General features: G+C 39.9%; 1 protein-coding gene across 3 annotated transcripts; it reads right to left on the reverse strand.

The window, feature by feature from the left end:
• Positions 1-1,636: 1,636 nt before the first annotated feature.
• Positions 1,637-26,936, reverse strand: Hikeshi (heat shock protein nuclear import factor hikeshi). 3 transcript variants are annotated; one of them, XM_042279133.2, is made up of 5 exons: positions 26,753-26,936; positions 21,612-21,849; positions 6,542-6,693; positions 2,994-3,112; positions 1,637-1,951 (listed from the first exon to the last, which is right to left on the reverse strand). In XM_042279133.2, exons 1-5 carry the CDS (start codon positions 26,780-26,782, stop codon positions 1,897-1,899), a joined length of 594 nt encoding a protein of 197 aa, XP_042135067.1. In that variant the 5' UTR covers positions 26,783-26,936; the 3' UTR covers positions 1,637-1,896. The 3 variants fall into 3 exon arrangements, with proteins under 3 accessions (XP_042135067.1, XP_042135073.1, XP_042135078.1); XM_042279139.2 differs by lacking the exon at positions 21,612-21,849 and having other exon boundaries at positions 26,753-26,929; XM_042279144.2 differs by lacking the exons at positions 21,612-21,849; positions 26,753-26,936 and adding an exon at positions 11,854-11,975 and having other exon boundaries at positions 1,874-1,951.
• Positions 26,937-27,070: the final 134 nt, after the last annotated feature.

Below are 27,070 nucleotides of genomic sequence, written 5' to 3' on the forward strand. Positions count from 1 at the left end.
CTTTTCATCCACAAGTCAAAGAAACCCAGTGAGTTCAGGCATAAGAAACACTTCGCCAGTATCCAGTATTGTCTGTGAATTTGGGGAACACAAGGTTGGTCTTGGGGACAAGAGAAACGTAGGTCAAAATGTCTGAAGGTCCAAAGGACAGTCTGTCAACAACTGCATTCAGCACACTAGAAAAAAAAGTCAAGAGTTATGTAACATCACTGTCTCAGAGATTAATTTTAAAAATTGTGTTGAAACCACTTCAAAAATATTTAACAGCTAGGTGGTAGTGGTGCACGCCTTTGATCCCAGCACTTGCGAGGCAGAAGCAGGTGGTTCTCTGTGAATTTGAGGCCAGCCTGATCTACAGAGTGAGTTCCAGGATAGGCTCCAGAGCTACACAAAGAAACTCTGTCTCTACAAAAACAAAAAACAACAACAACAAAAATACCACCACCCCCTCAAAAAAGTCACACCATATGCAAAGTCTACCAGATTCTGACAATGCAAGAAATTACCAAGGGCAGGGCTGGGGTGCAGGTAAAAACTAAACTAGATCCTTGTTTCCACAAAAGACCACAAACTGATCTAACAAGTAAGTCTGTACAGGTTCCTATTTTTAAAGACACTGTTAATACAGACCACTTAATCTTTCACCTTTTAAAGACAAAAGACACTGTATCATCCACGAGTTATTTTCCAATTGGGCTATAGATTGAGTTCCAGGAGAGGTGCAAAGCTACACAGAGAAACCCTGTCTCGAAAAACCAAAAAAATAAAAAATAAAAAAAATTATCTGCAAAAAAACCAAAAAAATAAAAAATAAAAAAAAAAATTATCTGCTCAAACAGCACAAAATTAACTCAAGGCCCCCGAACTGTTATGTCCCCTTCCTATATAGGGACCTTGTGGTTCCTTTGCTGTACACACTCCTTCACTGAGCAAACTAATATATTCAGCTTTGATTGCAGATGAGATCTTGGTGGTCTTCAGGCAATGTTTCACCAGTATGAGTCCTTTTTAAATGAGAAAAAAAGCTCTGTCTTCATATGCAGAGGAACTCAGTCCTACATTTTATATACAACTGCCTACTAACATTAACAGTGTTAAATAAAAGTTCACTGGTATTAAACATAGAAATTTTATTAAATAAAAAAAGTACATCAATCTGCAGATATAAAAACTGACAACCAACCTTTCTTGACTAAAAAACAACAACAAACTTGCTAATCTTAAGAAATATTCCCTGAAACCAAATGTGGTGGTGTACCCCTGTAATGCCAGCACTCAGGAGGCAGGGGCTGGGCACCAGGAGCTCAAGGACACTCTTAAGCTACAGAGGGAGTTTTGAGACCCTGTCTCAAAACCAAAACACACACATACATCCTGGGGGGCAGGAGGAAGAGGAAAGAAAAGAAAAACTCCCTGAAGCTAATTTTCTCATCTTAAAACACATATTTGACATGTTTTTCAGAAGTTCCCCAATTATGAAATAGTTGACTTAAAGTTAACTACTCTAGCAGGACACGGTGGATCAAGCCTGTTGATTAACTTAGCTACTGGGCACATGACACCCTTAAAACCAACCAACCAAGTTAACTACTCTAGCAAAGTACTATGGAAATGAACAAAAAGGGTACACATGCAATGGTATTTCAAATACTACTACTGTGAGTAGGATTTATTTAAGAAATGAATGACAGCCGATACAAAATGTTTGCCTCCGAGAAGTATTTCACACTTATAAGGGAAAAGGTAACTAATACTGAACATTTTCTTTGTCCAAAGTATCTAATGTTCATAAGGATTTTGTGTAAGTTTCATAGTCACTAAGCAGTTTCGAAAGGTAGGCTTCATGACCCCTTTGATTCATGCTTTTAAATGACATGACAAATTATTTTATTCAAGTTATGTTTTCCAAAAGAGAGGGTTCTGTGCTAGTCGTCTTTGAAAATTTTCATACCTAGAAAAGAAAATTCAGATTTATATAAGAACATTTCAATCACAATTTCATAATTTACCCAATAACTTTTATCAAAAAATAATTTTATGTCATTTCCAAAAACTACGTTAAAAAAGTAGACAGTAACTCTGGAAGTCATCATTATGAAGAGCAGGAACAGGGATCTAAGGTGAGGTGGGATAGACAGCTCTTGGGGGAGAGGAGCACTCACCCCAACCCCCCAATCACACTAATCCCATGACAGAAAGTCAGGAAAGGGAATCACATCCCTGAGAGCAGTTGGCTCAAAGCCACAGCAGCACTGGGACAAAACACAAACCCAGTATGTTCCAGGGCCCTTGTTCAGCAAAGTACTACCTCCTACAGAGCTCTGAACCAGCTCCCCACTGGGACATTCAAAGTGAAAAAAATCCCTACAAAACAGGAAATTGGAGAAAAATGGTCATATATTCAAGGTGCAGCGTAAGCCACATGATGCCTGGAGTGTTGACTTTCAATTTTGTTTGTTAATGTTTTTGAGTTATTTTTATTTTACTTGTAAAAGCATTCTAAATGCATGCATGTATGTGTACCATGTGTGTGCGTGATATCCACTGAAGCCAGAAGAGGATAACAGCTCCTCTAGAACTGGAGTTACAATTGGTTGTAGATACTGGGAACTGAACCCAGGTCCTCTATAAGAGCATCAAGTGCTCTTAACCAGAGTCAGCTCTCCAGCCCCAGGGAAAAAATATCAAGTGTCAATATAGTATTTCTAACTCAACATATACACAATGTATCATCCCTAATAGTGATTCCTAAAACACAATTATCTTTCCCCATCTTTATGAATTTCTAATGGTTGCTATGTAATAGGATACTTAGGGTTGAACTATTCCAGATCTGAACACTACAGAATATACACTATTGGTATGCAATACATTAACATATGTTGATATCCACCATAAAAGACTATGTTTACCTCTCTAAGAGGAAATACATCACAGGCAAAATATATATAGTTACTAAAGTCTTAATACTAGAGACTGAAATTGCTGCATACCATTTCAGAACCACATTTGCCGGGATGAACATTTCAGATGGATTTGGTGTCATCTGGGCCTGAGAGAGAGCAAACGATGAAGCAAAATTGTAGAAGTTGTCCAACATCTTCTGTGTGAACTGAAAAGTTAATAACTGATGTTAGTGAATTACATTAAATATTCAGTTTAGACCTCAATACTTTTTTTTTTAGACCTCAATACTTTTATTTATTTAAAAATATTCCTGTATTAATTTGGTTCTAAGTAATATAAGTTCTAAGACAGCTGGGTATGGTGGCACACACATTTAATTCGAACACTCAAGAGGCAGTAACAGGCAGATTTCTATCAGTTCCAGACCAGCTTGGTCTACATAGTTTCAAGGTAGCCAGCGCTAGAGAAACAGGGTCTCTGTATTTACAATAAATAACGCAAATGAGTAAGATCTAAGACAGTCTAGTGAGGAAAGCTTAGGGTAGTCATAGGATGACATTGGTCTACAGGAGTAAAGGGAAAATCTTCCTTCAAACCTTTCATCTCAATGTCTGCACACCCCTCTAAAATCACTCTCCTCCAATCACCATATTTTCTCATATAAAACAATAACCATCAGCCGGGCGGTGGTGGCGCACGCCTTTAATCCCAGCACTTGGGAGGTAGAGCCAGGGGATCTCTGTGAGTTCAAGGCCAGCCTGGGCTACCAAGTGAGTTCCAAGAAAGGCGCAAAGCTACACAGAGAAACCCTGTCTGGAAAAACCAAAAAAAAAAAAAAAAAAAAAAAACAAAACAATAGCCATCTATATAAGGTCTATGTCTTGACAGAAATATAAAAGCTTAACTATCTTTAGAAAAACTACAGCCAGGAAGTAGTCTTTAGTCCCAGCACTCAGAAGGCAGAGGCAGGCAGATCTCTTAAGTTCAAGCCCAGTCTGATATACAGAGTGAGTTCCGGGACAGCCAGGGCTACACAGAGAAACCCTGTCTGGAGGGAGGGAGGGAGGAAGGGGAGGAAGGACAGAGGGAGGAAGAGAGAGAGAGAGAGAGAGAGAGAGAGAGAGAGAGAGGGAGGGAGGGAGGGAGGGAGGGAGGGAGGGAGGGAGGAAGGAAGGAAGGAAGGAAGGAAGGAAGGAAGGAAGGAAGGAAGGAAGGAAGGAAGGAAGGAAGGAAGAGAGAAAGAAGAAAAGCTACTAGAACCATTACCGTAAAAGAAAGCAGGATGGGCAGAGTACTATTCCATTTCTTCTACTTGTTAATCTGTCTCTTTTTTTTGACCCTAAAATGATCAAAGCTACTAATATCCTTCAAGTGTCCATAGTAGAAATTAGAAGTAAACTCATTAATTCTTCATGAAGACCAAGTGAGACCATTAGGTTCATTAGGCAATGAACCTAAAAGTAAAGAAATTAAAGGCAGTGCTACTTTGGGCCCACTCAAAAACAGTCCTCCAGGCCATGGAGATGGCTCAGAGAGTAAAGGAAGGTGCCATGCAAGCCTGAGGGCCTGAGTTCTATCCCAGGAACCCAGAGTGAAAGAAGAGAATCGACTCACAACAAGTTGTCTTCTGACCTCCACAATCACCATACTACACTTATGCATGAGCACACGTGCATGCACACACATGCACACACAAATAAATTTAAAACAAATGATCATCCCAGTATTACTTTCTCAAAAATACAAAACCAGCCCTCAAAGTTCCTGATGCATCTTCTTTTTCACAAGAGGAATTATTTATTTCATGGGATGGAGGTAATGTAAGTCAAAGATCTACCATTACGGTAGCATTAATATCAAGAATTAGTAAGGTCACTAACCAAAAGATTACCATTATAAACAAAGTTCACAGCAACCCTCCATACCAGCACCAAGACTTTTTTTCTTTTTTTCCTTTTCTAACACAGAGAGGTAGACAATGTGTAAAGAAAGGTAGCCAAGTCTCCCAAAATTAAATGCGTAAGTTCAGTGCTACTTTCAACAAAATTCTAATGAAATTTTTCACAGAGCCTGACTAGGTGGTACTATCTGGAACACAACAAGGTGATTAAAATTATTAGGAACAATATGTAGGCCTCTTCTGATAATGAGAAGGAACTTGGACTATTAGACATTAAGACTTAAGTGGCAGCCAGGCAGTGGTGGTACACACCTTTAATCCCAGCACTCAGGAAGCACAGCCAGGACTACATAGCAAGACCTTGTCTCAAAACAACAAAAAAGAAATTAAAACGTTCTGCAAAGAGGCAGACAAACTACTTGGAGTAAAAAATCCAAAATATACTTGAGTATATGTGACATAATACAGGACAAAGGTTATCACTGGGGGGAGGGGTAATTATTAAAACAATGGGCCAGAAAAAATAAAAATAAAGAAATTCATCAACATAGAAGAGGAATAAAGGAACTCTATACTAACCGTAAAAAACAACCCAAATAGATTACATAAGAGACCTAAATAACCAATTCACCATAGAAAAGAAAGAAAGAAAGAAAGAAAGAAAGAAAGAAAGAAAGAAAGAAAGAAAGAAAGAAAGAAAGAAGAGAGAGAGAGAGAAAGGAAGGAGGGAAGGAAGGAAGTTAGGAAGGAAGGAAGGAAGGAAGGAAGGGAGAGAGAGAGAGGGAGGGAGGGAGGGAGGGAGGGAGGGAGGGAGGGAGGAAGGAAGGAAGGAAGGAAGGAAGGAAGGAAGGAAGAAAGAAAGAAAGAAAGAAAGAAAGAAAGAAAGAAAGAAAGAAAGAAAGAAAGAAAGAAAGAAAGAAAGAAAGAAAGAAAGAAAGAAAGAGAGAGAAAGAAGCAGAGAGGTCAAAGAAGAATGCTCCAGAAGAATGTCAAAGTGCTACGATTTATACTTGCAGACTCTGGGCACAAATTAGAACTGGAAACAAAAATGTATGCAAAAGACAAGGGAGGAGAAACCCAGAAATTAGTAGATATAAGAGAATGTAACAAATCAGGGGGTGGTGCTTTTAAAAGTCTACAAGGACAGATGTTATTTTATTCCATCTACGAAGACAGGTGGTCCTTTATTCTGTCTACGAGGACAGGTGTTATTTTATTCTGTCTACAGGTGTTACTTTAGGGCAGGTGTTACTTTGTATCTATTTGGACTTAAAAATGCTTGACACTGAGTAAGTACATAATAAAAATCTGTGCAATAGCTAATTTATTCTCTGTACTTTATGTGCCTAAAATATTTCAAAGTAAAATGTTCAATAAAAGTATAAGTCCTTTATTTAAAAGCTCAAAAAGTACATGAACTCACAGAAGCAGACAGGAGGATGGTGGCTGTCGAGGGTTTGGGGACAAGGGGAGGTGATGGTCAAGGCATACAGAGTGTATGTACAACAGAAGACTAAACACTGAAAGTATACCTGAACTCTGCTAAGACATCAGATCTCAAGTATGCTTACACAAGGAAGAATGTGACATCAGGGGCATGGTACCTGGCTTTAGTTCCTCCACAAAGCAGGCATACATGGAAACATTATCTTAAACACCATAAAGATGCACAATTTTGTCACTACACCATAATGGGGGGAGGGCAGAAAGAGGAATGAAACACGTATGCCTTACCTGCGTGAATGAGTCAACCGAGGACACAGCAGCACTGCCCACAGGAGTCTGCTGAGCCAGACTGTCCAACAATTCCACCGAAATGCCAATCTGAGCAACAGATGGGGTCCGCACAATGTTCATGGCTCCAAACGGGTGCTGGCTTCCTTCTCCTGAAAGAAATTTACAGGTGCTACAAATTCAAACTAGCTTGAGGACTCTCTCTCTCCCTGACTTAACACACTAAGAGGTATTAGGTTTTTCTCTATGATTTTGATAACTAAGAGATGACTCACTTCAGTGTCCTGGTCTGCTCTCTATGGCAGCTGCTCTGGACCTAAGGCCTGCTCCCCACTTCAGGGTCAGTGCTGGAACTCTGCTGATAAAGGAAACCCACACCAGCTGTCCTTGGACTTGAACACTATGCTCTCTCTAACACAAGTCTCCCCATTTCCTTCTTTTACCATTATGGACAAATCTAAAAAGTGTGAGTTCCAGATTCTGTTTAATAAAAGGCGGCCATGAAGAACATGTCTCTAGTCTCCTTTTTCCATTTCCTTTAAAGATGGTATAACTGCAGCTGGGCATGGTGGCACGTGCCTTCAATCCCAGTATGTGGGGTGAAGAGGTACCCAGATCTCTGTGAGTTTGAGGCCAACCTGGCCTACAGAGTGAGTTCTAGGATGGCCAGGGCTACATAGAAAGACTTTGTCTCAACCCCGGGCACCAAAAAAAAAAAAAAAAAGATTACATAACAGAAAACTGCTCTATGAAGATTACACATCAGTGCAATGGCAAATCTGGCTCACATCCCATTGACCAAAGAACACAGATTAAGTGTCCGAAGTTATTTACAAAAAAGCTAGCTAACCTCTGTCATGAGGAATTCTATCATTCCTCCACCTTTCTTATATATTTCAACCTTTTTCTTTTCGCATAGTTAAAAATAAGTGATGAGTTGAAAGTAAAATTATTTCTTGACTGAATGCCACAGTGTATGAGATACTAGAATAGTAAAACACAGTCTCAAATACATCTTTGATTTTAAAAATGACCCACTGGACTTCTATAACTGCAAGATAAAAATAAGCTTCTGCTCTACCAAAATGTATATAAGGGGTTGAGGAGATGGCTCAGTTGGGAAATTGCTTGCCTAATAACCACAAGGACCTGAATTTAACCCCCAGCATGCACATAAAAAAGCCATGTATGATGGTTCACACTTGTAATCCCAGCACCAGCCAGCCAACCTATCCTGGTTGGCAAGACCAAGGTCCCAGTGAAAGACCCTGTCTCAAAAAACAAGGTGGACATCTCCCAGGAGCAACACCCAAAGTTGTATATGTAAAAGTTCCCTCTGTTCCTTCAAAAGTCTTCTATAAAAGAATAAAATCATGAAATATAATTCATCTAATTAGGTGCTCAAGAGAAAAACTAAAAAGCTGTAAGTCCACTGTTTCAGATACTGTATGTACACATAGCAGCCAAAGAAGATGACTGAAAATGCTTATGACGAAGAAAGAAGTTGCCACACAATAGCATCTGAATATGACAATGTATGTTACATGAAAACATCTTTACAGCATTCTTAGTACTGAACAGAAAGATTAGAAATCACATATATATCTTATATATTAATAATATATACCTTTTGTACATAATATACTACATATCTTTTATATATTAATATATATGAAATATATATTTTATCTCTTTGCTTCATATTTATTAATAGAACAAGCATGAAAATACATTTTCACTAACAGTTTCAGAAAGTGTATATTTTAAAACTTTATTGTCAGTAAATACATTAACTTATTTAATACATAAATACATTAATGGTAACGTATTTGATGTTTTTTTTAAAAGACTTATTTATTTATTATGTATACAGTGTTCTGTCTGCATGTATGCCTTTTGGCCAGAAGAAGGTGCCAGATCTCATTACAGATGGCTGTGAGCCACTATGTGATTGCTGGGAATTGAACTCAGGACCTTTGGAAGAGCAGCCAGTGCCCTTAACCACTGAGCCATCTCTCCAGCCCTTGATGTTTTAACATACCTGAATTTGCATATTTAAAATGTATGTACAGAAATATCTAAACTCTACCAAGTTAGGAGATCTTAAGAGTTTCTACTCAACAAGCTTAAACTCTTAACTGGACAATACTGTCACTTAACTATTCTGAACAAGTTTCATTATCTGGGTGATTTCTGGTTTGGTTTTTGGAGACAAGATTTCATGTAGCCCAGACTGGCCTTGAACTCTTGGTCCTCCTCTCCCCTCTTCAATATGCTGAGATTAAGGTGTGGAGGGGTTACCACCATATTCAGTTTATCTAGTGATTTCGAATATCTCTTCTAGCACTGGCATTTCACAACTCTGTAAAAACAAAACAACCATGTACTGAGTACTAACTGTGCCATTTTACATATCTTATGTCTAATGCATTTTCCATATCTTATATCTTATCCTTGCATTTTGCATACATTACATTTAATGCTTGCAAAACAACTTGCACTCTAGCTATTATTTCCATTTTATGTGAATTTTCCTCTATGATTAAAACATCTTGGTCTAAAGCACACACCTAGAGCTAGGTGTGGTGGCACATGCCAGCAGTCCCATCTACTCAGGTGGTTGAGGCAGGAAGATTCCTTGCCCTGAGTTTTGAGACCAGCTTGGGCAGCATAGCAAGACACCTTGGCACCTGAGCATGTTAGTGTGCACCAGTAATCCTAGCCCTAGGAAGGTAGAGGCAGGAGTTTAAGTCCATCTTTGACTACATAGAGAAGTTTGAGGCCACCTTGGGGTACATAAGACCATGTCTCAAAAACAAAACCAACCAACCAACCAACAACAGTGAAACTGGAGACATGGCTCAGAGAGGAAAGATCTGAACTAGACCGAAGGCTGTATGGACCAACAACCACAGCATGGAGTTAGGAGGCATAACATGCAGATCCCTGGAGTCTCTAGCGGGTGGTGTTTCAAGTTTAATAAGAGACCCTGCCTCTCAAGAATAAGGCAGGGAATGAAAAAGAAAGACACCCCAAGTCCTGCTCTGGCCTCACAAGTACAAGCACAGGCAAATGTACACATGCCCCACACATACATTTACACGCACACACATACACATATTCACAAAAGTGGGAGGACAAAAAGATTTTTTTCAGGTATGTTAAACATCATGTAAGTTAATGAATTTACTGACAAAGAATACACACCCAGTAACAAGCACCACTGAGGAACAAAAGAGAGAAGCCCAACTCCAAAGTCACAGCCCATTCCAGCCCATTATTCTACCCGTTTCCACCAAATTCTCTGGTAAACATTCTAACTCACTTTGTAATCCTTACTTACAACGAAGCCACTCAGTGAAGCGAGTGGGGAAGCTGTGGGAGGGCCCAAGGTGCCATTCTGATTCACCAGCCCCTGCCATGAACACAGACTAATAGTAACATCTTGAGCTGGTTTCTGTCCCTTCTTGACAAACTCAACCCAATTTTAAAACAAAGCTAGAGTCTATGTAAGTTTTCCTTCTGGCAACTGAATCGAACAAGAGATCATTTACACCACATTTAGGAAAAGCTAAGAGCAGCCTCTTTAAAATACAGCAGCATGCCCCAAAAGAAAAGAGCAGAATTATAAAGAACTAACCAGGGCCAGTGTGACGGCACACACCTTTAGTCCCAACACTAGGCAGAGGCGGGTGGATCTCTGAGCTAGAGGCCAGCCAGGTCTACAAAGGGAGCTTCAGGCCAGCCAGCTACATAATGAAACTGTGTCTCAAAAACTTGAAAGAAAAAAGAAAACAGGAAGAGGCAGAGGGGAGAAAGAAAGAAAAGCCAAATGGAGATTTATAAAAACAATTTTCAGCCTTTTTTCCACTGGTATTCTAATGTTACTGTTATGAAAGGCAAAGGAGAGTTAAGCAATTGTACCAGATCAGAGACAAGAGGTGTAACACTTATACACAATGCATGATCCTGCTTGGATCGCAGATGAAGGCCGATGGAGCAGTTACAAAAGGCATTTTGGGGACAAATGACAAAACTAATACAGACTGCAAATTAGATGAGAGTACTGTGTTTGCATTAACGTTGAACTTGATCATACTGTGTTTCTATAGGCAAGATTCTGCCATGGACCTACAAAATATAAGCTCCGACATTCAGGAGTAAAGAACAGTAAGTAAAACATTTGCAAAACTTCCAGAAGAAAAGCGCATGTTTATAGGGCCAGTGAGATGGTTCAGCAGGTAAATACAATGAGTTCAGTCCCCATGGTGGAAGGAGAGAAGCAATCCCCAACTTCCACACATGCAGCATGGCACACAAGCACATGCATAACACACACAAATTAATATATGCAATTTTATCTAGATAATGACAAATATGGCAAAAATGATAAATGTGGGGGAAGTAGAAGGAACAACTCTTAGATTCTCCACTAATTTCTTTTTTCAAAATAAAGTCTTAAATCTCTGATGCAGAATTAGGGACACTTCTGTAATTACCACTATAATTCAGTGGTAGAAGAGTACTTATCTCACATTCCTATCACACATACACATAATCCCTAATATAAAAAAATATAAACGAGTTTTTTTAAAGATTATGTATATGTGTGGGTACCTGCATGGATGTGTACCTATGTGTGCATGGAGTCCATGGAGACCAGAGCAGAGCATCAGATCCTCTGGAACTAGAGTTAAAGACAAATTTGAGCAGCCAGTGGGTGCTGAAAACTGAACCCAGGTTCTCTGCCATATCAGTAAGTGCTCTTAACCACTGAGCCATCTCTCCAGCCTCTAGAACTGATATTTTAAAAACTTGAATTTCAAACTAATAGTATCTCACAATCAGGCTTTGGTCAAGAGCATAAAGGAAGGCCGGGCGGTGGTGGCGCACGCCTTTAATCCCAGCACTCGGGAGGCAGAGCCAGGCGGATCTCTGTGAGTTCGAGGTCAGCCTGGGCTACCAAGTGAGTCCCAGGAAAGGCACAAAGCTACACAAAGAAACCCTGTCTCAAAAAACCAAAAAAAAAAAAAAAAAAAAAGCATAAAGGAAAACTCAACTATAAAGTACCTGATTTACTCTGAAGGCCTGGAACACAAAATATAATCCTTTTAATAACAAGGTTTATAGTTCATAAAACCCTATTACAGCATTTATTCATACTTTTTTCTCTTATGCTACAGGCAATTTGAGCAACTATTTATTATTTTATTAAGTATAATCACATATTAAAAGTGCTACAAACACAATGAAAAATTTGTCAAGCTCTATGTAAGTGTTTTCATATCTGACCTAAGGTCCTACTCCCCCACCTGCTCTTCCAATCTTGGCCTCTTCTGTTTCCCATTCTCCATATAATTCTCCACTGCAGATGTCACTGGAATGCTCCCTGACTGAGGCATTGCGCTATTTCCTCCTTGTCTCTTGAAACACTTTACAAATAGTTAACCTACAGAGAAAAGGAAGGTTTGAAATTGAACTTTGTGTGCATGAACGGGTATGTGCATGTGGCTTCAACAAACTCTTCAAATAGTATATGAACTATGCAAACATTTCTCTTTGACAGACAAACGCACATAAATATGCATAAACATACATTATTGATATTTTTTTCCAGAGTACGTACTTATCTTTGGCAAGAGAAAATGCTTTCTACTTCTAAATTCAGAATCAAAATTTTAACTCATAATTTTAAAAATATCATACTCATATTCCTGATTTATCATAACCCAAACGTTAACATTTCAGTATTCAGTTGTTACGGGTTTTAATAGATGCTTAACTTGAACCAATTTTCAGCTGACTCTCTGAATGCTGAAAGCAGTTTTCTGAAGATTCTAAAGGACAGATACCACTTTCAGAACTCAGTATGGCATTTAAAGAAACAAGTGAAAAAAGTAATAGTCAGTGTTAATATAAAACTTGAGAGATACACTAGGTATATGTAGAAATGGATTTTGAAATCATAGAGTACCTTTTATGTTAATGAGATAGCTATGCAACAGAAGATTGTGGCCGGTAAAAGGATTTAATTGAGAAAATTAAAGACGTAGTCCTCTAAGAAAATTCTCAGGACAGTCTGGAAATGAAATGCTGTGGTGAACCAAATGAAGTAAAAACAAAAGTGTAAGTAACTAGCCTTTCGGCCTATGCTATTTGACTCTGAAAAAAATGTAAAAATTCCAAACCTTGGGAAAAACAGGCAGAGTATCTTAGCAGAGCACCTGGCTTTCCATCATCTGACTTTCTTGATGCCTACCAAGAACACCGATGATAGTCAGGCATGGTGGTCCATGCCTTCAATACCAGAGGCAGAGGCAGGAGGATCTCTGTGAGTTCAAGGTCAACCTGGTCTACATATTAAGCTCCAGGACTATGTAAGCCAAGGCTATGTAGAGAGACCTTGTCTCAAAGACAAAACAAAACAAAATAGCAACACCAATGTTAACTTTAGTATAAAAACAGTAAGAATCAAGACAAATATTTTTAGTTAAAAATAGTCAAAATTATTTTTGCCCTAAATTTGCCATTATATTCAGAATTTTACTAAATGAACCAATAAACAAGGAAAATGGAATATGAGATATTATAAAAATTACCAAATTTCAGCCAGGCATTGGTGGCGCACACCTTTAATCCCAGCACTTGGGAGGCAGAGGCAGGCAGATCTCAGTGAGTTCAAGGAAGCCTGGTCTACAAAGTGAGTTTCAGTACAGGCAGGACTGTTACACAGAGAAACCTTGTCTCAAAAAAGCAAAAAACAAAAAAATTTACCCAATTTCACTTTATAGTTGTCAACATATATAGATATTTATTAATTCATGGAATGTTGTAAAATACTAAAGAAAAAAAGTAAAGAAATATGGCTTACAGATAAGCTTTAAAATATTCAAATGAAAAGAATGCCAAAGACAGAAGAAAATAAAAATAAAAATGTTAGTCTAATTAGCGAGAAAGAGGAGGTTTTATATGAGCGAGAATTGTTGAAACCAAGGTTGGATAAAGCACAGGGACAAATAGCCAAACGAATGGAAACACATGAACTATGAACCAATGGCTGAGGGGCCCCCAACTGGATCAGGCCCTCTGGATAGGTGAGACAGTCGATTGGCTTGATATGTTTGTGAGACATCTAGGCAGTAGTACCAGGTCCTGGGCTCGTTGCATGAGATAGCTTTTTGAAACCTAGGGGGCTTATGCAGGGACACTTGGCTCAGCCTGAGAGGAGGGGATTGGACCTGCCTGGACTGAGTCTACCAGGTCGATCTCAGTCCTTGGGGGAGGCCTTGAATTGGAGGAGGTGGGAATGGGGGGTGGGCTGGGGGGAAGGGGAGGGGGCAGGAAGGGGGAGAACAAGGGAATCTGTGGCTGTTATATAGAACTGAATAGTATTGTAAAATAAAATAAAATAAAAAATAAATAAATAAGCCGGGCGGTGGTGGCGCACGCCTTTAATCCCAGCACTCGGGAGGCAGAGCCAGGCGGATCTCTGTGAGTTCGAGGCCAGCCTGGGCTATCAAGTGAGTTCCAGGAAAAGGCGCAAAGCTATACAGAGGAAAAAATAAATAAATAAATAAATAAATAAATAAATAAATAAATAAATAAATAAATAAATAAATAAATAAATAAAAATAAAAATGTTAAAGCAGAGCACAAATACTAACAACCCTGAGCTGACCTACATACCTTATTAGAGAGCTGGTGGTTGTAAGAATATTTTTCAGCTACAGCTGCCTGAAGCTAACAGCAAATCTCCTCCAGGCTCACAATGTGCTCGGTCAGCTCTGCTCAACCTAATCATGCTTAAGACTCGGGCTTGAAGAAGTATCTCAAAAGTTAAAAAATAGAAATCTGGTTGGGCGGTGGTGGTGCACACCTTTAATCCCAGCACTCAGGAGGCAGAGGCAGGCAGATCTCTGTGAGTTAGGGGCCAGACTGGTCTACAGAGTGAATTCAGGACAGTCAGGGCTATTACACAGAGAAACTCTGTCTTGAAAAACCAAAAACAAACAAAAAAAGGAATCTATCACAAGCCCGTGTATTTTTTAGATCTTATACTATATTTCCTGTGAGTTATAAGACTATCTTGCATACATAAATTTAAGAATTCTAATATCTGGGGCTGGAGAGATGGCTCAGCAGTTAAGAGCACTGACTGCTCTTCCAAAGGACCCTGGTTCAATTCCCATCACCCACATGGCAGCTCATAACTGTCTGTAATTCTAGTTTCAGGGAATTCAACACCCTTACATACATTCAGGCAAAACACCACCAATGCATATAAAATAAAATAAAATAATTCTAATATTTTAAAAAGTATTTTAAAGTGCCTTTTCCATTTTAACAGCATTTTATCATTTGATGTTGAAATGCACAGGATCTCTAAATATTTAAGCTCCTTGAATTATTTCTACTAAACCATTACAAATATTACTTACAATTTTTTTTTTTTTTTTAGTGGATAAAACCATCAACAGCCATGTTTAAATGGAAATAAGGGGAAACTACTTTTTAAATAAGGACTAGAAGATCTTGTTCATTATCAAAATGAAAATAAATCCTTTCCTATAATGGATCAACAAGTGATCAAACATTATTACTAGATTTGAAAGCCTCACCAATAGCCCTGGCTGGCCTCTATCTCCGAGTGCTGAGATTCAAAGTATGAGCCACCACACCCAACTAATTTTAGACAATTTTAATCTAACTTCACAAGGAAAAACAATGTCATTGTTATGTCACTGTTCCTAAAATTTCCATCACAATGACTGAATTAGATTAACTCATTATTTACTAAATGTTCTCAGACTGAATGAAAGAAAAGAGTAAGAAAATGCCTCAACTCATGATTCTTGAGTGCCTCTTTGACAGTTATCCTACTTAAGGACACTTAGAGTCTCCACAGAGACAACTCCTGGGCCTGGTTATGGCGAGGACGAAGCATTGTTGCTCGTCTGCCTGCCACCTGTTCTTGCTGCCAATTTTACTGCCACAGAACCCAGGTTCCTCAGTCTTCCAACAGGATCTGAAGAACAGCAGTCTCCAAGATCCTCCAGGCCTGCAGCAGATCAGAACTGCGGGGGCATCCAGCCCTACGACCTGAGAAGCTGCCAGGTTCTTTAGCTCTCCGGCCTGAAGATGGCATTGTTGGACCTCCTGGCCCCTTTGTGTAAGCCAATCTAACAGCCCCCCTTTATAATATATATCCACTCTACTGGTTCTGGTCCTCTAAGAATCCTGATTAGTACACTCCTCTTAGGTGTCACAAGACAAAGAAATGTGGCTAAGACAAGGCAAAATGGACAAGAGAGGGTACTTTTCACTGTTCCCAAGGAACCTTCTGGAAAGAGGACATGCAGTGCTGCTCATAAAAAGAAAAGGGACAATGAAACCCATTCCAAACCAGGCAAGGTAGCTCTCGCCTGTAATCCCAGCATCTGGAACACTGAGGTGAGAGGATTAACTGTGAAAGACTACTGGGCTACATAGTGAGCTTCGAGCCAGCCTCAGCTAGAGTGAGCGAGCTCAAAAATAACAAAAATAAACAAACAACAACAGAGAAATCCCATTCCAAACTCAAAATGTAGGCAAAGCTATGGCAATGACAGGATAAGGTACAAACAAACAGACAATTGTAGTGGGATACTGGTTTACACTGTGTGCAGATGTGCCACTGTGGTTTAAGAAAGAGCTGAATGGCCAATAGCTAGGCAAGAGAGACTAGGTGGGACTTCTGGGGAACTCAGGATGAATCTAGGCCCACAAGAGACGCCAGCAAGTCATTGAAGTCGGACATACTGAGGTACAGAGGAGAGGTAGCTGAGTCACGTGGCAGAACATACATTAATAGAAACAGGTTAATTTAAGTCATAATAGCTAGTTGAGAAAAAGTCTAGAGCCAAGCTTTCAAAATTAATAAGTCTCCGTGTCATTATCTGTGAGCTGGTAGCCCAAAGAAAAGTCCGACTATAGACAATTAACTGGTATGTCTCTAAAACAAACCAACATGCCCTGATCTACTAGCTGTTGACCAAGAATCCAACCTTCATCTTAATCAATGCTACAAGTCTGGGTGTAAAATATGCCAGCAAAATTCTAGGCTTTGAATTGCCACAAATTCAACTTACATTATACTTAAGGCTCTGCCATCATGCTATGTGGGCTTCTCAACTCCAAACCAAAAGTATTCTTTGTTCCCCAATCCATTGTTCTCCCACCATACTGCATATTACTACAAATACAGACCAAATGCATCTGATATTTCCATCATTTTCCAACTAACGTTCTATTGTTTAAAAAACACTATAAAAATATCTATTTCGCTGGGTGGTGGTGGCACACGCCTTTAATCCCAGCACTCAGGAGACAGAGCCAAGTGGATCTCTGTGGGTTCGAGGCCAGCCTGGTCTACAGAGCGAGTTCCAGGATAGCCAGAACTGGTCCACCGAGAAACCCTGTCTCAAAGGAGAAAAAAAAAAAGGAAAAACATATTTCCACTTTATTTGTATCTTTTTAAACTAAACAAATACAGTCTAGCAAGATGGCTCAATAGGTAAAGGTACCTGCTGTCAGGCTGACAACCCGAGTTCCATATCTTGTATCCACATGGTTAAGAAACCAATCCCAAAAGTTGTCCTCTGACCTCTGCACCTTTGTGCCTACACACACACATACATGTACATTATATTCTAATTGAAAATGTAGGTTAATACTAATGTATGTTTATATTTTACTTTTTTAATTATTTTTTTATTTTATATTCACTGGTATTTTGCTTCCATGTATGTCGGTGAGAAGTTGTCAGATCTTGGAGTTACAGGCAGTTGTTAGCTGCCATGTGGGTGCTGGGAATTGAACTCAGATCCTCTAAAAAAGCTGTCAGTGTTCTCAACCACTGAGCCATCTCTCCAGCTATATTTTACTTTTGAAACAAAGCAGGGAGAACTTCCAAATGAATACCAAGTGAATGCGCTCAATGACAAGACAATTTGCTCTGGACCATCTTTTAAACACATTGTGCTGGAACTACTAGATACCTATTTGCCAAGAATTTAAAAAAAAAAAAAAAACTTTCAAGACATACCTTGTACTGGACAGAAATAAAAAACAATCCATACAGACTATACCAAAAATGTAAACGTATATTAAATAAACATACCACAAAGAGAAAAAAGGTAATCAAAGGTGAAGACAAAGGTATTTTCAGACCATGAATCTGATAAAGGACTCATGCCAAGAACTCTCCAAACTCTAACTTCCAGAAGCAGCAGATGATCCTGTAATCTGCACCTAGGAGGCTGACTTAGAGAAATCTCAAGTTTAAGACCTTCCTAAACCATATGCCAAGTTCTTCTGGCTGAGGAGGAAAGGAAAAAGAAGGGAGGTGTGGCGAGGGAAAGAGAGCGGTGGTGGGGGAGAGAAGTGGGGGGGGGGGTCTTAGGATCTGAACACTCATCAAGAAGTTACATAGACCTCAAAAAGGCACATGAGTGAGGCAGAGGCCAGCCTGGTCTACAAAGCCTGTTTACAGGACAGCTAAGGCTACACAAAGAAACCCTGCCTTCGAAGACAAAAAAAAGAAAGAAAAGAAGGCACATGAAAAAGCATTCTCAGTATCACTAGACATTAAAATAATGTTCATTAAAAACACAATGAGGTACTACTTTTAAATTACTAGCATGGCAAAGAAAGATCATACCAAAGGCTGGCAAGAATTTAGAGTAGTTCCTTCAACAGTAAGGTATCCAAGTACTATATTATCCAGCCATTCTACTCCTCTGCTCTTACGCAAAGGAGCAGAAGTAAATGCCATGTTTACAAAAGTTCACATACACCTTTATAGAAATATTTGTATTTATGCCACAGAATAGGTGTGGAGGTCAGAGGTCAGAGAACAACTTGCAGGAGTCAGTTCTCTCCTTCTACCATGTGGGTCCTGGGAATTGAACTCAGATCCTCGGGCTTGATGGCAAGTGCCTACACCTACTGAGCAACTTTATTTTAGGACCCGATTATGTAGAAATATCCCAAATGTTCATAAATCATTAATGCACAGTCTAACATGGTGGGACACACCTTTATTCTCAGTTCTTGGAAGTCAGAGGTGAGTTGATCTCAGTGAGTTCAGGACCAATCTGTTCTACATAGTCATCTTCAGGCCACCCAGTGTTACATAGTCAAAAAAAAAAAAAAAAAAAATTCTTGGGGGGGGGGTGGTGGTGGTGGTGGTGAATAAACAAATTGCAGTGTGTTCAACATCAATAGAATGCTACCTAGCAGTGAACTAAGTAATGTATCAGTTTCCATTCATGTGTGCTACACACACACACACACACACACACACAATTCAATGCTTCATAGTAGAAATGTGCCACACTTAAGCTTTGTGTGGCATGAAATTCTATTAAAAGAGCTTGTAATTCAACAACCACAAAAGGAATGAACTAGTGATACATACTATAACATAGAAGACTCCAAAATAATTGTGTTCAATTAAAGAAGCCACCTCTGGAAAAAGTACACACTACATGACATCATTTATCTAACTCTAGAAAATACAACTGATTTTTGACATCAGAAGATAGGTTAGAAGTGGCCTGCACAGGGCAGAGATAAAGGGAACGGATACAAAGGAGAAGCAGGACCTACAGAGTGAGACAGCAGCACCGGACAGTGACAGGAACTAGGGAACCAGGACAGACCATGTCAGCAAGAAAGGTGGAAGAACTTCAGAAATCATAAGACAGCGACAAGGTGGCTGAAAAGAACAAGAAATGAAAGAGTAAGAGTGGAAAGGGGAGGGGCTGGAGAGATGGCTCAGCAGTTAAGAGCACTGGCTGCTCTTCCAAAGGTCCTGAGTTCAATTCCCAGCAACCACATGGTGGCTCACAACCATCTGTAATGAGATCTGGTGCCCTCTTCTGTCATGCAGGCATACATGCAGGCAGAACACTGTATGTGTAATAAATAAATAAATCTTTAAAAAAAAAAAAAAAAAGGATGGAAAGGGGTAGTGTGGACACAAGGGGACCAGAATTCTCACCAATAGGTGAGGTGAGCCAGGACAAGTGCACAGACCTACAAGCCCTAACCCCAGATGAGTGATGTGGTGTAGGGTGATGATCAACATTGTGGTCCTTGGCCTTGAACCCAGAACCTTGAACATCGGAGGCAAGTACTCTGAATACTGAGGTATACACACTTAGCCTTCAAAAAAAAGTTCTTAAAATTTATCTTTCCAAGACAGATACTAACATATTTATAGATTACTTGTGATTTAGGACTCTTGATTCCAATCATATCAAAAGAGACATGGACAGGAATTTAAACAAAATGATATCCCTAAATGGGTCATTTTTAAAGTGAATGATGAGAATATTTTATCTTATCTAATATTGTATACATTAGAAATTTTTATAATGAAAACAACAGCAACTCAATTTACTTTGTGTTTTCTATGTATGCAGACATAAGTATCTTAACTACTCAACTTATTCATAGTATGTCTATTCAGAACTTCAATTTTCTCAAGTCAATTCTGTTTGCATTTCTAGTACACAAACTTTGTACATCAAACAGGTCTGTACCTCAAGCACATTAAAAACTGCTAACTTATTAATAGTATCCTCTCAATTTATAATCCATGCCTATCCCTGCCACAGGTACTCTTGTGCCATTCTGAGCATAGCACGTTCTCAAATTCTGACTTACCCCTTCACCTAGAAAATGTCCCCACTCCTGGAAAAGAATGCCGATAGGCCATGGGCCCGACAAACTCTTCCCAAGAGCACTGATTCTGTCACCTCCAGAGAACTTCCCCAGCCAACTGCAGCTTACTACTCCATTCTCCCCAGTACTTACACTCACAGCTACATTTTACCCTTTTTCTCTATTTTATTGTAATTTCTATGAGCATTTTTGTCTCATGTTTTTGCAAGTGTTTTGCCTGCATGTATGTCTGTAAGAGGGTGTAAGATCCCCTGGAACTGGAGTTACAAAGAGTTGTGAGCTGCCCTGTGGGTCCAGCAGTCAGTGCTCTTAACCACTGAGCCGTTACTGCAGACAAGAACTTAACTGTTATCTTTAAACTCCCAGAGCAGGAACCTATTTGTTAAGTATGTAAACATGTTATCTATGCTGCCTAAATCAGCTTTCGCTTGGCCTCCATATGCAATCTCTATATGAGAAACACACTGAAGAATTTCTACACACCTCCATCTAGACTTGAGAGAAAGAAAGCTTCAGCGGGAGTGAATGGCATCCAATCGAGACTCATTTCACATTGCTTCAAAAAATACTGTAGAGTGTTAAAGTGAAGATCATGTCCCCTCATTGTTAACAGAACCAAAACAAGAATGCTAAATGCTAGAGATCAAACATAAAAGCTGAAAACCACTGTGTGTACATGCATGTTCACATGTGTGTGCATGTGGATATAAATATTCACATACACAGGTATGTGTATACATGAGGAAGTGTATATGCATTCAGGTGCACATGTACATATGTCTATAGAGACCAGAGGTAATCTTTGGTGTTATTCCATGAGTCTGTCCAACTTGTTCTTGCCACCCATTTCTCATTGGCCTGGAGCTTGTCAGTCTGGCCAGGCTGGATGCCCAGCAAGCCCCTAGAGTACACCTGTCTCTGCCTCCCTGGTGCTGGGATTACAAGCACATACCACCACATCTGACTTTGTACATGCTTACGGCTAGGCACTACCAACTGAGTCATAAGAGTTCAAATTTTTAATGAAGAATTTCCATTTGATTTCCTATATAGTTGCATTTTTATCTATTTGTATTTAAAACAGACATGCATACTGCAAAATACTCAGGAAGGTCCAAAGTAGAGAGTGAATGGTTTCCCTCAGGGCCAGAGGGCAAGCACTGTGTGCCTGGGGAGCTTTCATTTCCTACTTTCTAAATGTTTCTGCATCATCCTTCTTAGGAAAAGAATAGAATATATGATCTGTTACTTAGAAAACATGGTGGAAGCTTAAAAGCTGTATTCTGTGTAATACTGGTTAGGAAAAAGCTTAATTATGACATTATTTGAATATTGTTCTTACCAGATTTAAGACCTGATATTTTGAAGATGGCACTTGGCTTCCCATTCGTGACAAATCCCAGGAGCTGCCATACTGGCACCCCATTTGAGTCAGGATAGGAAAAGTAGACAGATCCTCCCATCCCCTCAGGAAATGGAACTGTTCCCAGCATAAAAACCACAACATGGTTGATATTTTCATAATCGGGCAAGTCAAAAACAAATTTATCCTCGGCCACTTGCTGTGCAGCTGTTTGCACCTAGAAAATAAGAAACCAGTCTTAGTTTGAGAATGCGATGGGTTACTCTAACCTTTAGGACTGCCACTGTCACCTGCAGCTAGTCTACTATTCTAATCACAAAACCACCAAATAAATACACCAAAAACTAGAATCCCAAACCGGATAGTCAGCCTTAAAATACTCACTTAATGAATGTAATCTTTTCAAAATACTGCTACATTCGCTCAGACATTCCCTAATGGATTTTTACTTACAAAATAAATAGCTATGATTATAACAAGAACATTCTAAGAATGAGCACATGGTGGCACATGCCTGTTATCCCGGGACTTGAGGGGTCATTCCCAGCTACATAGCTAGTTTGAGGCCGCCTGGGTTACATGAGACTCTGTCTCAAATACGAAACCCTTGTAAAAATGAAAGCGTGTTCAAGTTAACATTACGAGGTTTTTATTCTCAATCTGAAGGACAGAGGGTCAGGTAGTTAAAATGGGTACTGAATTATTCTCAGATTCTGGATTAGCAAATTCAACCACTAAAACTGATTTACAACCCAAAGCCAAGGCTTGTATGGTTTCTCCAGTCACTCACCAACACTCTCAGGGGCAGAACATAACAAAACACTTTTAAATTACCTTGTGAAAAACATGTCCAGCTAAAATGGAACAAGGCTGTGTGGCGCCTTCTTGTCCCAGCATCCATGTTGTGACAAATGTCCTTTTTGCAACCTATTTAGTGCCATGTTTGCCACTTTGTGCTTTTGTTTTGTGATTTTTGAAACTTAAAATGGTCTCACTTTATAAGGTGCTTCCAGTGTGTCTACTGCAAGAAGACTATGAAATGCCCCCATGGAAAAATGCATTGTTGTACTTTTCTTCAGCAAGGAGCTATAATGTGTTAGGCCAATCAACAATGATGTATGTCTGTTGGAAACAGAATATTGCTATGTAACCATGGCTGACCTAGTACTGGCTTATGTAAATCTCCCACACCCCTCCTGCTAGCCTAGAACTCATAGTAACTCTCCTGCCTGAAGTACTGAGATTACGTTGTATACCATCTCTCCTGGCTAAATTGCGTTTAAATACATATCTTTTTAAACACAAATGCATATGAAACAAAAGTAATGGCACGATTTTTTTTTTTTTTTTAATGCTGAAACCAAAGGTTCTCAGGAACCTAATCCTGCTGTCCAACTAGTTGCAAAGATTAACATTTGCCATTTGAGGGAAGTTAATTTATGGAAAGAACAAGTGGTGGTTAACCATGCGTGGTGGCACAGACATCTGAGAAGTAGAGACAGGACAATCAGATCATGGCCAAACCTTGGAAGCACAGCAACACAGCAACAGAGCAAGTTGGAAGCCATCCTGGGCTAAATGAGATCCTGAGGGTTGGGGGCTGGTTATACATAAAATTCTTTGTTAATACTAATATTGCTATATCCATATGCATCGTGAAAAAGAAATAGCAATTCTGAGAGGACCCAGGTATTTTAGCTTACACAGGGTTGAGGTTTTGTTTTATTTTTTGTTTCTGGTTTTTTTTTTTATTGTAATTGCTATTTAACAAAACAACAAATCTGCATCACTACAATTATTCTGAAGACTAAACACTGACTTATTTATTTGTCTGTTTGTTTATTTACTTATTGAGGCAGGGTTTCTCTGAATAGTCCTGACTGTCTTGGAACTGACTAGGTAGACTAGGCCTACCTCTGCCTGAAGGCTGGGATTAAAGGCTTGTGCTACCATGACCCGCCTAACCCAAATACTGAATTCTTAAAACCTGATGCAACTAATTTTCTGTGCCCAGTATTTGCTGCTACTTAAATGCTTACTTTTTATTTTCTATAATTTTCTATCCTACCAATCCAAAAAACCTTGAAAATCAAATTACTACTTAACTCCATCTATAAAGTAGTATAACATTCATTCTTAAACTAAATCCCAAGATATCAAGGCTGAGTGTCAGGATCTCAAGCAGGCCCCAGCAGCCTCCAATTCCTTATATAACAGAAGATGACCTTCAATCCTAATTAATGCTCTGCCTCCCAAGTGTCAGGGTTACAGGTATATGCCACTATACTCAACTGGGGCTGAGTGTTTTAAGGTCAAGCTCTGATTCCCTTTTATGAAATTTACTGACCCAACTTAAAATTTTCCACCATAAAAATGTAAAATTTAAAGCAAAAAATATAAACAAAGCCTTCCTGTAGGACTAAATTCAACTTCACCAAGTTTTAGCACATATATTTCTTGGAAGGCATGAGAAACTATGGTATTCACAAGTCTTGAAATAACCATAAGGCAAAATAAGGATTTGTTTCAACTTTTATTGCACAGGCAAGAGACATTCTGTAAATTTGTACCTATATTCCAATCTCCTTTTCTAAGAAAGGATTCTATGCATGTGACCCAAGTTGGCCTCGAGTGAGCTATGTAGTGAAGACCAGCCTCAAACTCCTTGGTCTTCTGGCCTCAAACTCCTTGGTCTTCTGTTTCCATCTCCCAAGTGCTAGGATGATTACAGTGATGTGCCACCACATCCAACTAGACACTCTAATACCTGACCTTAGTTAAACCAAGCAAACAGGAAAAACGGAGTAGGGGAATCTTTGGGTACTTTTCTCCTTAAAGAAAAAACCTCACAGCTGGTTGTGGTGGTGAAAGCTTTTTATCCCAGCACTGAGGAGGAAGAGAGAGGTGGAACTCTGAGTTTGAGGCTAGCATGTTCTACAGAGCAACTTCCAAGACAGCCAGGGCCACACAGAGAAATCCATCTCAAGTAAGAAAAAAAAAAAAAAAAAAAAAAACTCAATTAATGAAAATTAGGTCCATAAGTTTGAATAGGTGAATTTTCTGGCAAGAGAAGAATGTAGCTAAGTTCTGAGCTATTAGTAGGTCTATTTGTTGGGGTTGGGGATTTAGCTCAGTGGTAGAGCGCTTGCCTAGCAAGCACAAGGCCCTGGGTTCCATCCTCAGCTCCAGGGAAAAAGAAAAAGAAAAAAAAAGTAGGTCTATTTGTTCTGCATTTTCATTTATGTCTATTGATACACAATTTCAAGCCAAACATCACCCAAAAAAATCTTAAGAAATACCTACTGGATGTTTATTATATAAATTTGATGTTGGGCAAATAAAGCAGAGAGAACTCTAAATTCTCTTCCAGATTAGTCCACAACATGACACACAGATTCCTCACAGGATTTGGTTTGTTTTTTAATTCTTTTAAAAACGTAATTTTTGCTGTTTTGCTTTCGTGGTGTGTGGTGCTGAGGTTTGAACCCAGTCTTGGGCTTATTAAACAAGAATTCTGAGCCAGGTGTGGAGGCACACTCTTTTAACGCCAGCATTTTGGGAGAGGAAGGCTGATTTCTGAATTCAAGGCTAACCTGGTCTATGAGGTGAGTTCCAGGTCCATCAGGGCTACACAAAAAAAGCCCTGTCTCAAATAATAATAATAATAATAATAATAATAATAATAATAATTCTACCACCAACACCCTTTTTGTAATTTTTTTTTTGTTTTATTTTTGGAGACAGGATTTCTCTGTGTAGCCCTGGCTGTCCTGGAACTCACTGTGCAGATCAGGCTGGCCTGCCTGGCCTTTAACTCAAGAGATCTGCCTGCCTCTGCCTCCCTCCTGCCACCACTGCCCAATTCCAACACCCGATCCCCCACCCCACCCCACCCCTTTTTTTTTTTTTTTTTTTTTTTTTGAGACAGGAATCTTGCAACTGTGACCCTCCTCCCTCGCCTTTTGAATAGCTGGAATTACACCAGGCTGGGCTTTGTTAATGACAGACATCTGAGTCCCACACTCATCTCAAACTGTTTCTTTCATCTTCCAATTCCAGAGCTGGGACATTCCAAAAGTAGATCACCAGTGCTACCACTACCCCACCTCCACAGGAGCCTCCCATTAGACAGAAACCAAGCTTTCAGACGCTGGTAAGTCCGTGGTTTCAACCACGTGGTGCCGTAAGAGCCGTGTGTACGGAATACATTATCAAAAGCTAGTGAAAAGGGATTGGGAGCAGTAGAGAGCTTGCCTACCACGCGTGTGGCACAATTTAACAAAGAGGCTGCACAATTTAACAAAGCAGGGAGAAACAAAGCAAAGAAAGAGCTCTGAAGGTAAAGGAGTCAAGTCTCAAGACGGAAATACAGATGGTTTCTAACAAATCAGACTCCAGACTCACTCTGGATTATTCCCCAACAATTCCAGGCACTCATTTCATTTCATTCTAACGCTCTGGAAAAGCAAGTGCATCCCTTTGACCAATAAGGAAGCATTTCACTCGAATCCTTCTCTAGTTACCACTAGAGAAGGCTCACACTTAAATTTCAGTCATTCCTACTAGTCAGCTTCCAATTATTTTAAGCACAAATGTACACAGGGTGGAAAATTTTAAATTGGGTCAGTAAGCTTCAGAAAAGGAACCTTTCAAATACACTCAACAGACACTCACTGCCCGGGCAACTTAAAAATCTCTGGAAATCACTTAGCTTTAGATTACAAATCTCAGCTTTACTTCTAAGTTGGCATTATCAATGTAAGCGACTATTTACACCATCTCTTGAGTGTAAGTTCTTGAACTGCAAAGAGAGAATGACTATCTCAGGAGTTAGCACGGTTACGGCGAAATGCCGAAATAAACGCCACACAGAAGGCTGAAAGAACGAGGTATTGGAGCAAAATGCGCACTCGATAATACGCGGGGATATCCTGACAACCATTCAAGCACGTCCAAGGCTTGGGCAAGCGTCCCATTCCCCATCGCACACGCCCACGCCAAAAAAAAAAAAAAAAAAAGGCGACTGGGTTTCCTCGCGCTCCTGCTCCTGGCCCCGTGCACCGTGCCACCACCCGGCTCTGTCACCGACCCCTTCCTGCCACCGCCCGAGCCATCCTCACCAGCCTCCCCGCCACCAGGCAGCCAAACATGGCAGCGCCCTCGGCGCCTCTGCTCCGCCAGCGGGCGCCTCGGGCCGGAGACCAGGAATTCCGCAGCCACTCTCCTAAGTGAACTCAAGAACCTTCCAGAATTTGCAGGAGGGAACGTGTCCCTCCACTACATAGCAACACGGGAACGCATTCTGGCCCGGCGACCTCTGACCCTCCCTCCCTAACCTGCACGCCTCTCAGGGACTAGTACTTCCGGGTCTTGCACCCATTTCCTCCTTCTAAGGGAGTAAGGAGGAGCCGGCATCGCTCCAAGACTACAAATCCCAT

This window comes from Peromyscus maniculatus, chromosome 1 (assembly GCF_049852395.1).
Source record: "Peromyscus maniculatus bairdii isolate BWxNUB_F1_BW_parent chromosome 1, HU_Pman_BW_mat_3.1, whole genome shotgun sequence".
Taxonomy (NCBI): Eukaryota; Metazoa; Chordata; class Mammalia; order Rodentia; family Cricetidae; genus Peromyscus; species Peromyscus maniculatus.

What these genes read in the sequence shown, in the direction of transcription:
- Hikeshi (XM_042279133.2), bottom strand. Translation starts at nt 26,782, where the DNA reads ATGTTTGGCTGCCTGGTGGCGGGGAGGCTG. An exon ending in AATATCAGGTCTTAAATCTG is followed by an intron (nt 6,694 to 21,611) that starts GTAAGAACAATA and finishes AATTTCTTTCAG; the next exon opens with GAGAAGGAAGCCAGCACCCG. An exon ending in GCAAATGTGGTTCTGAAATG is followed by an intron (nt 1,952 to 2,993) that starts GTATGCAGCAAT and finishes TTTCTTTTCTAG; the next exon opens with GTATGAAAATTTTCAAAGAC.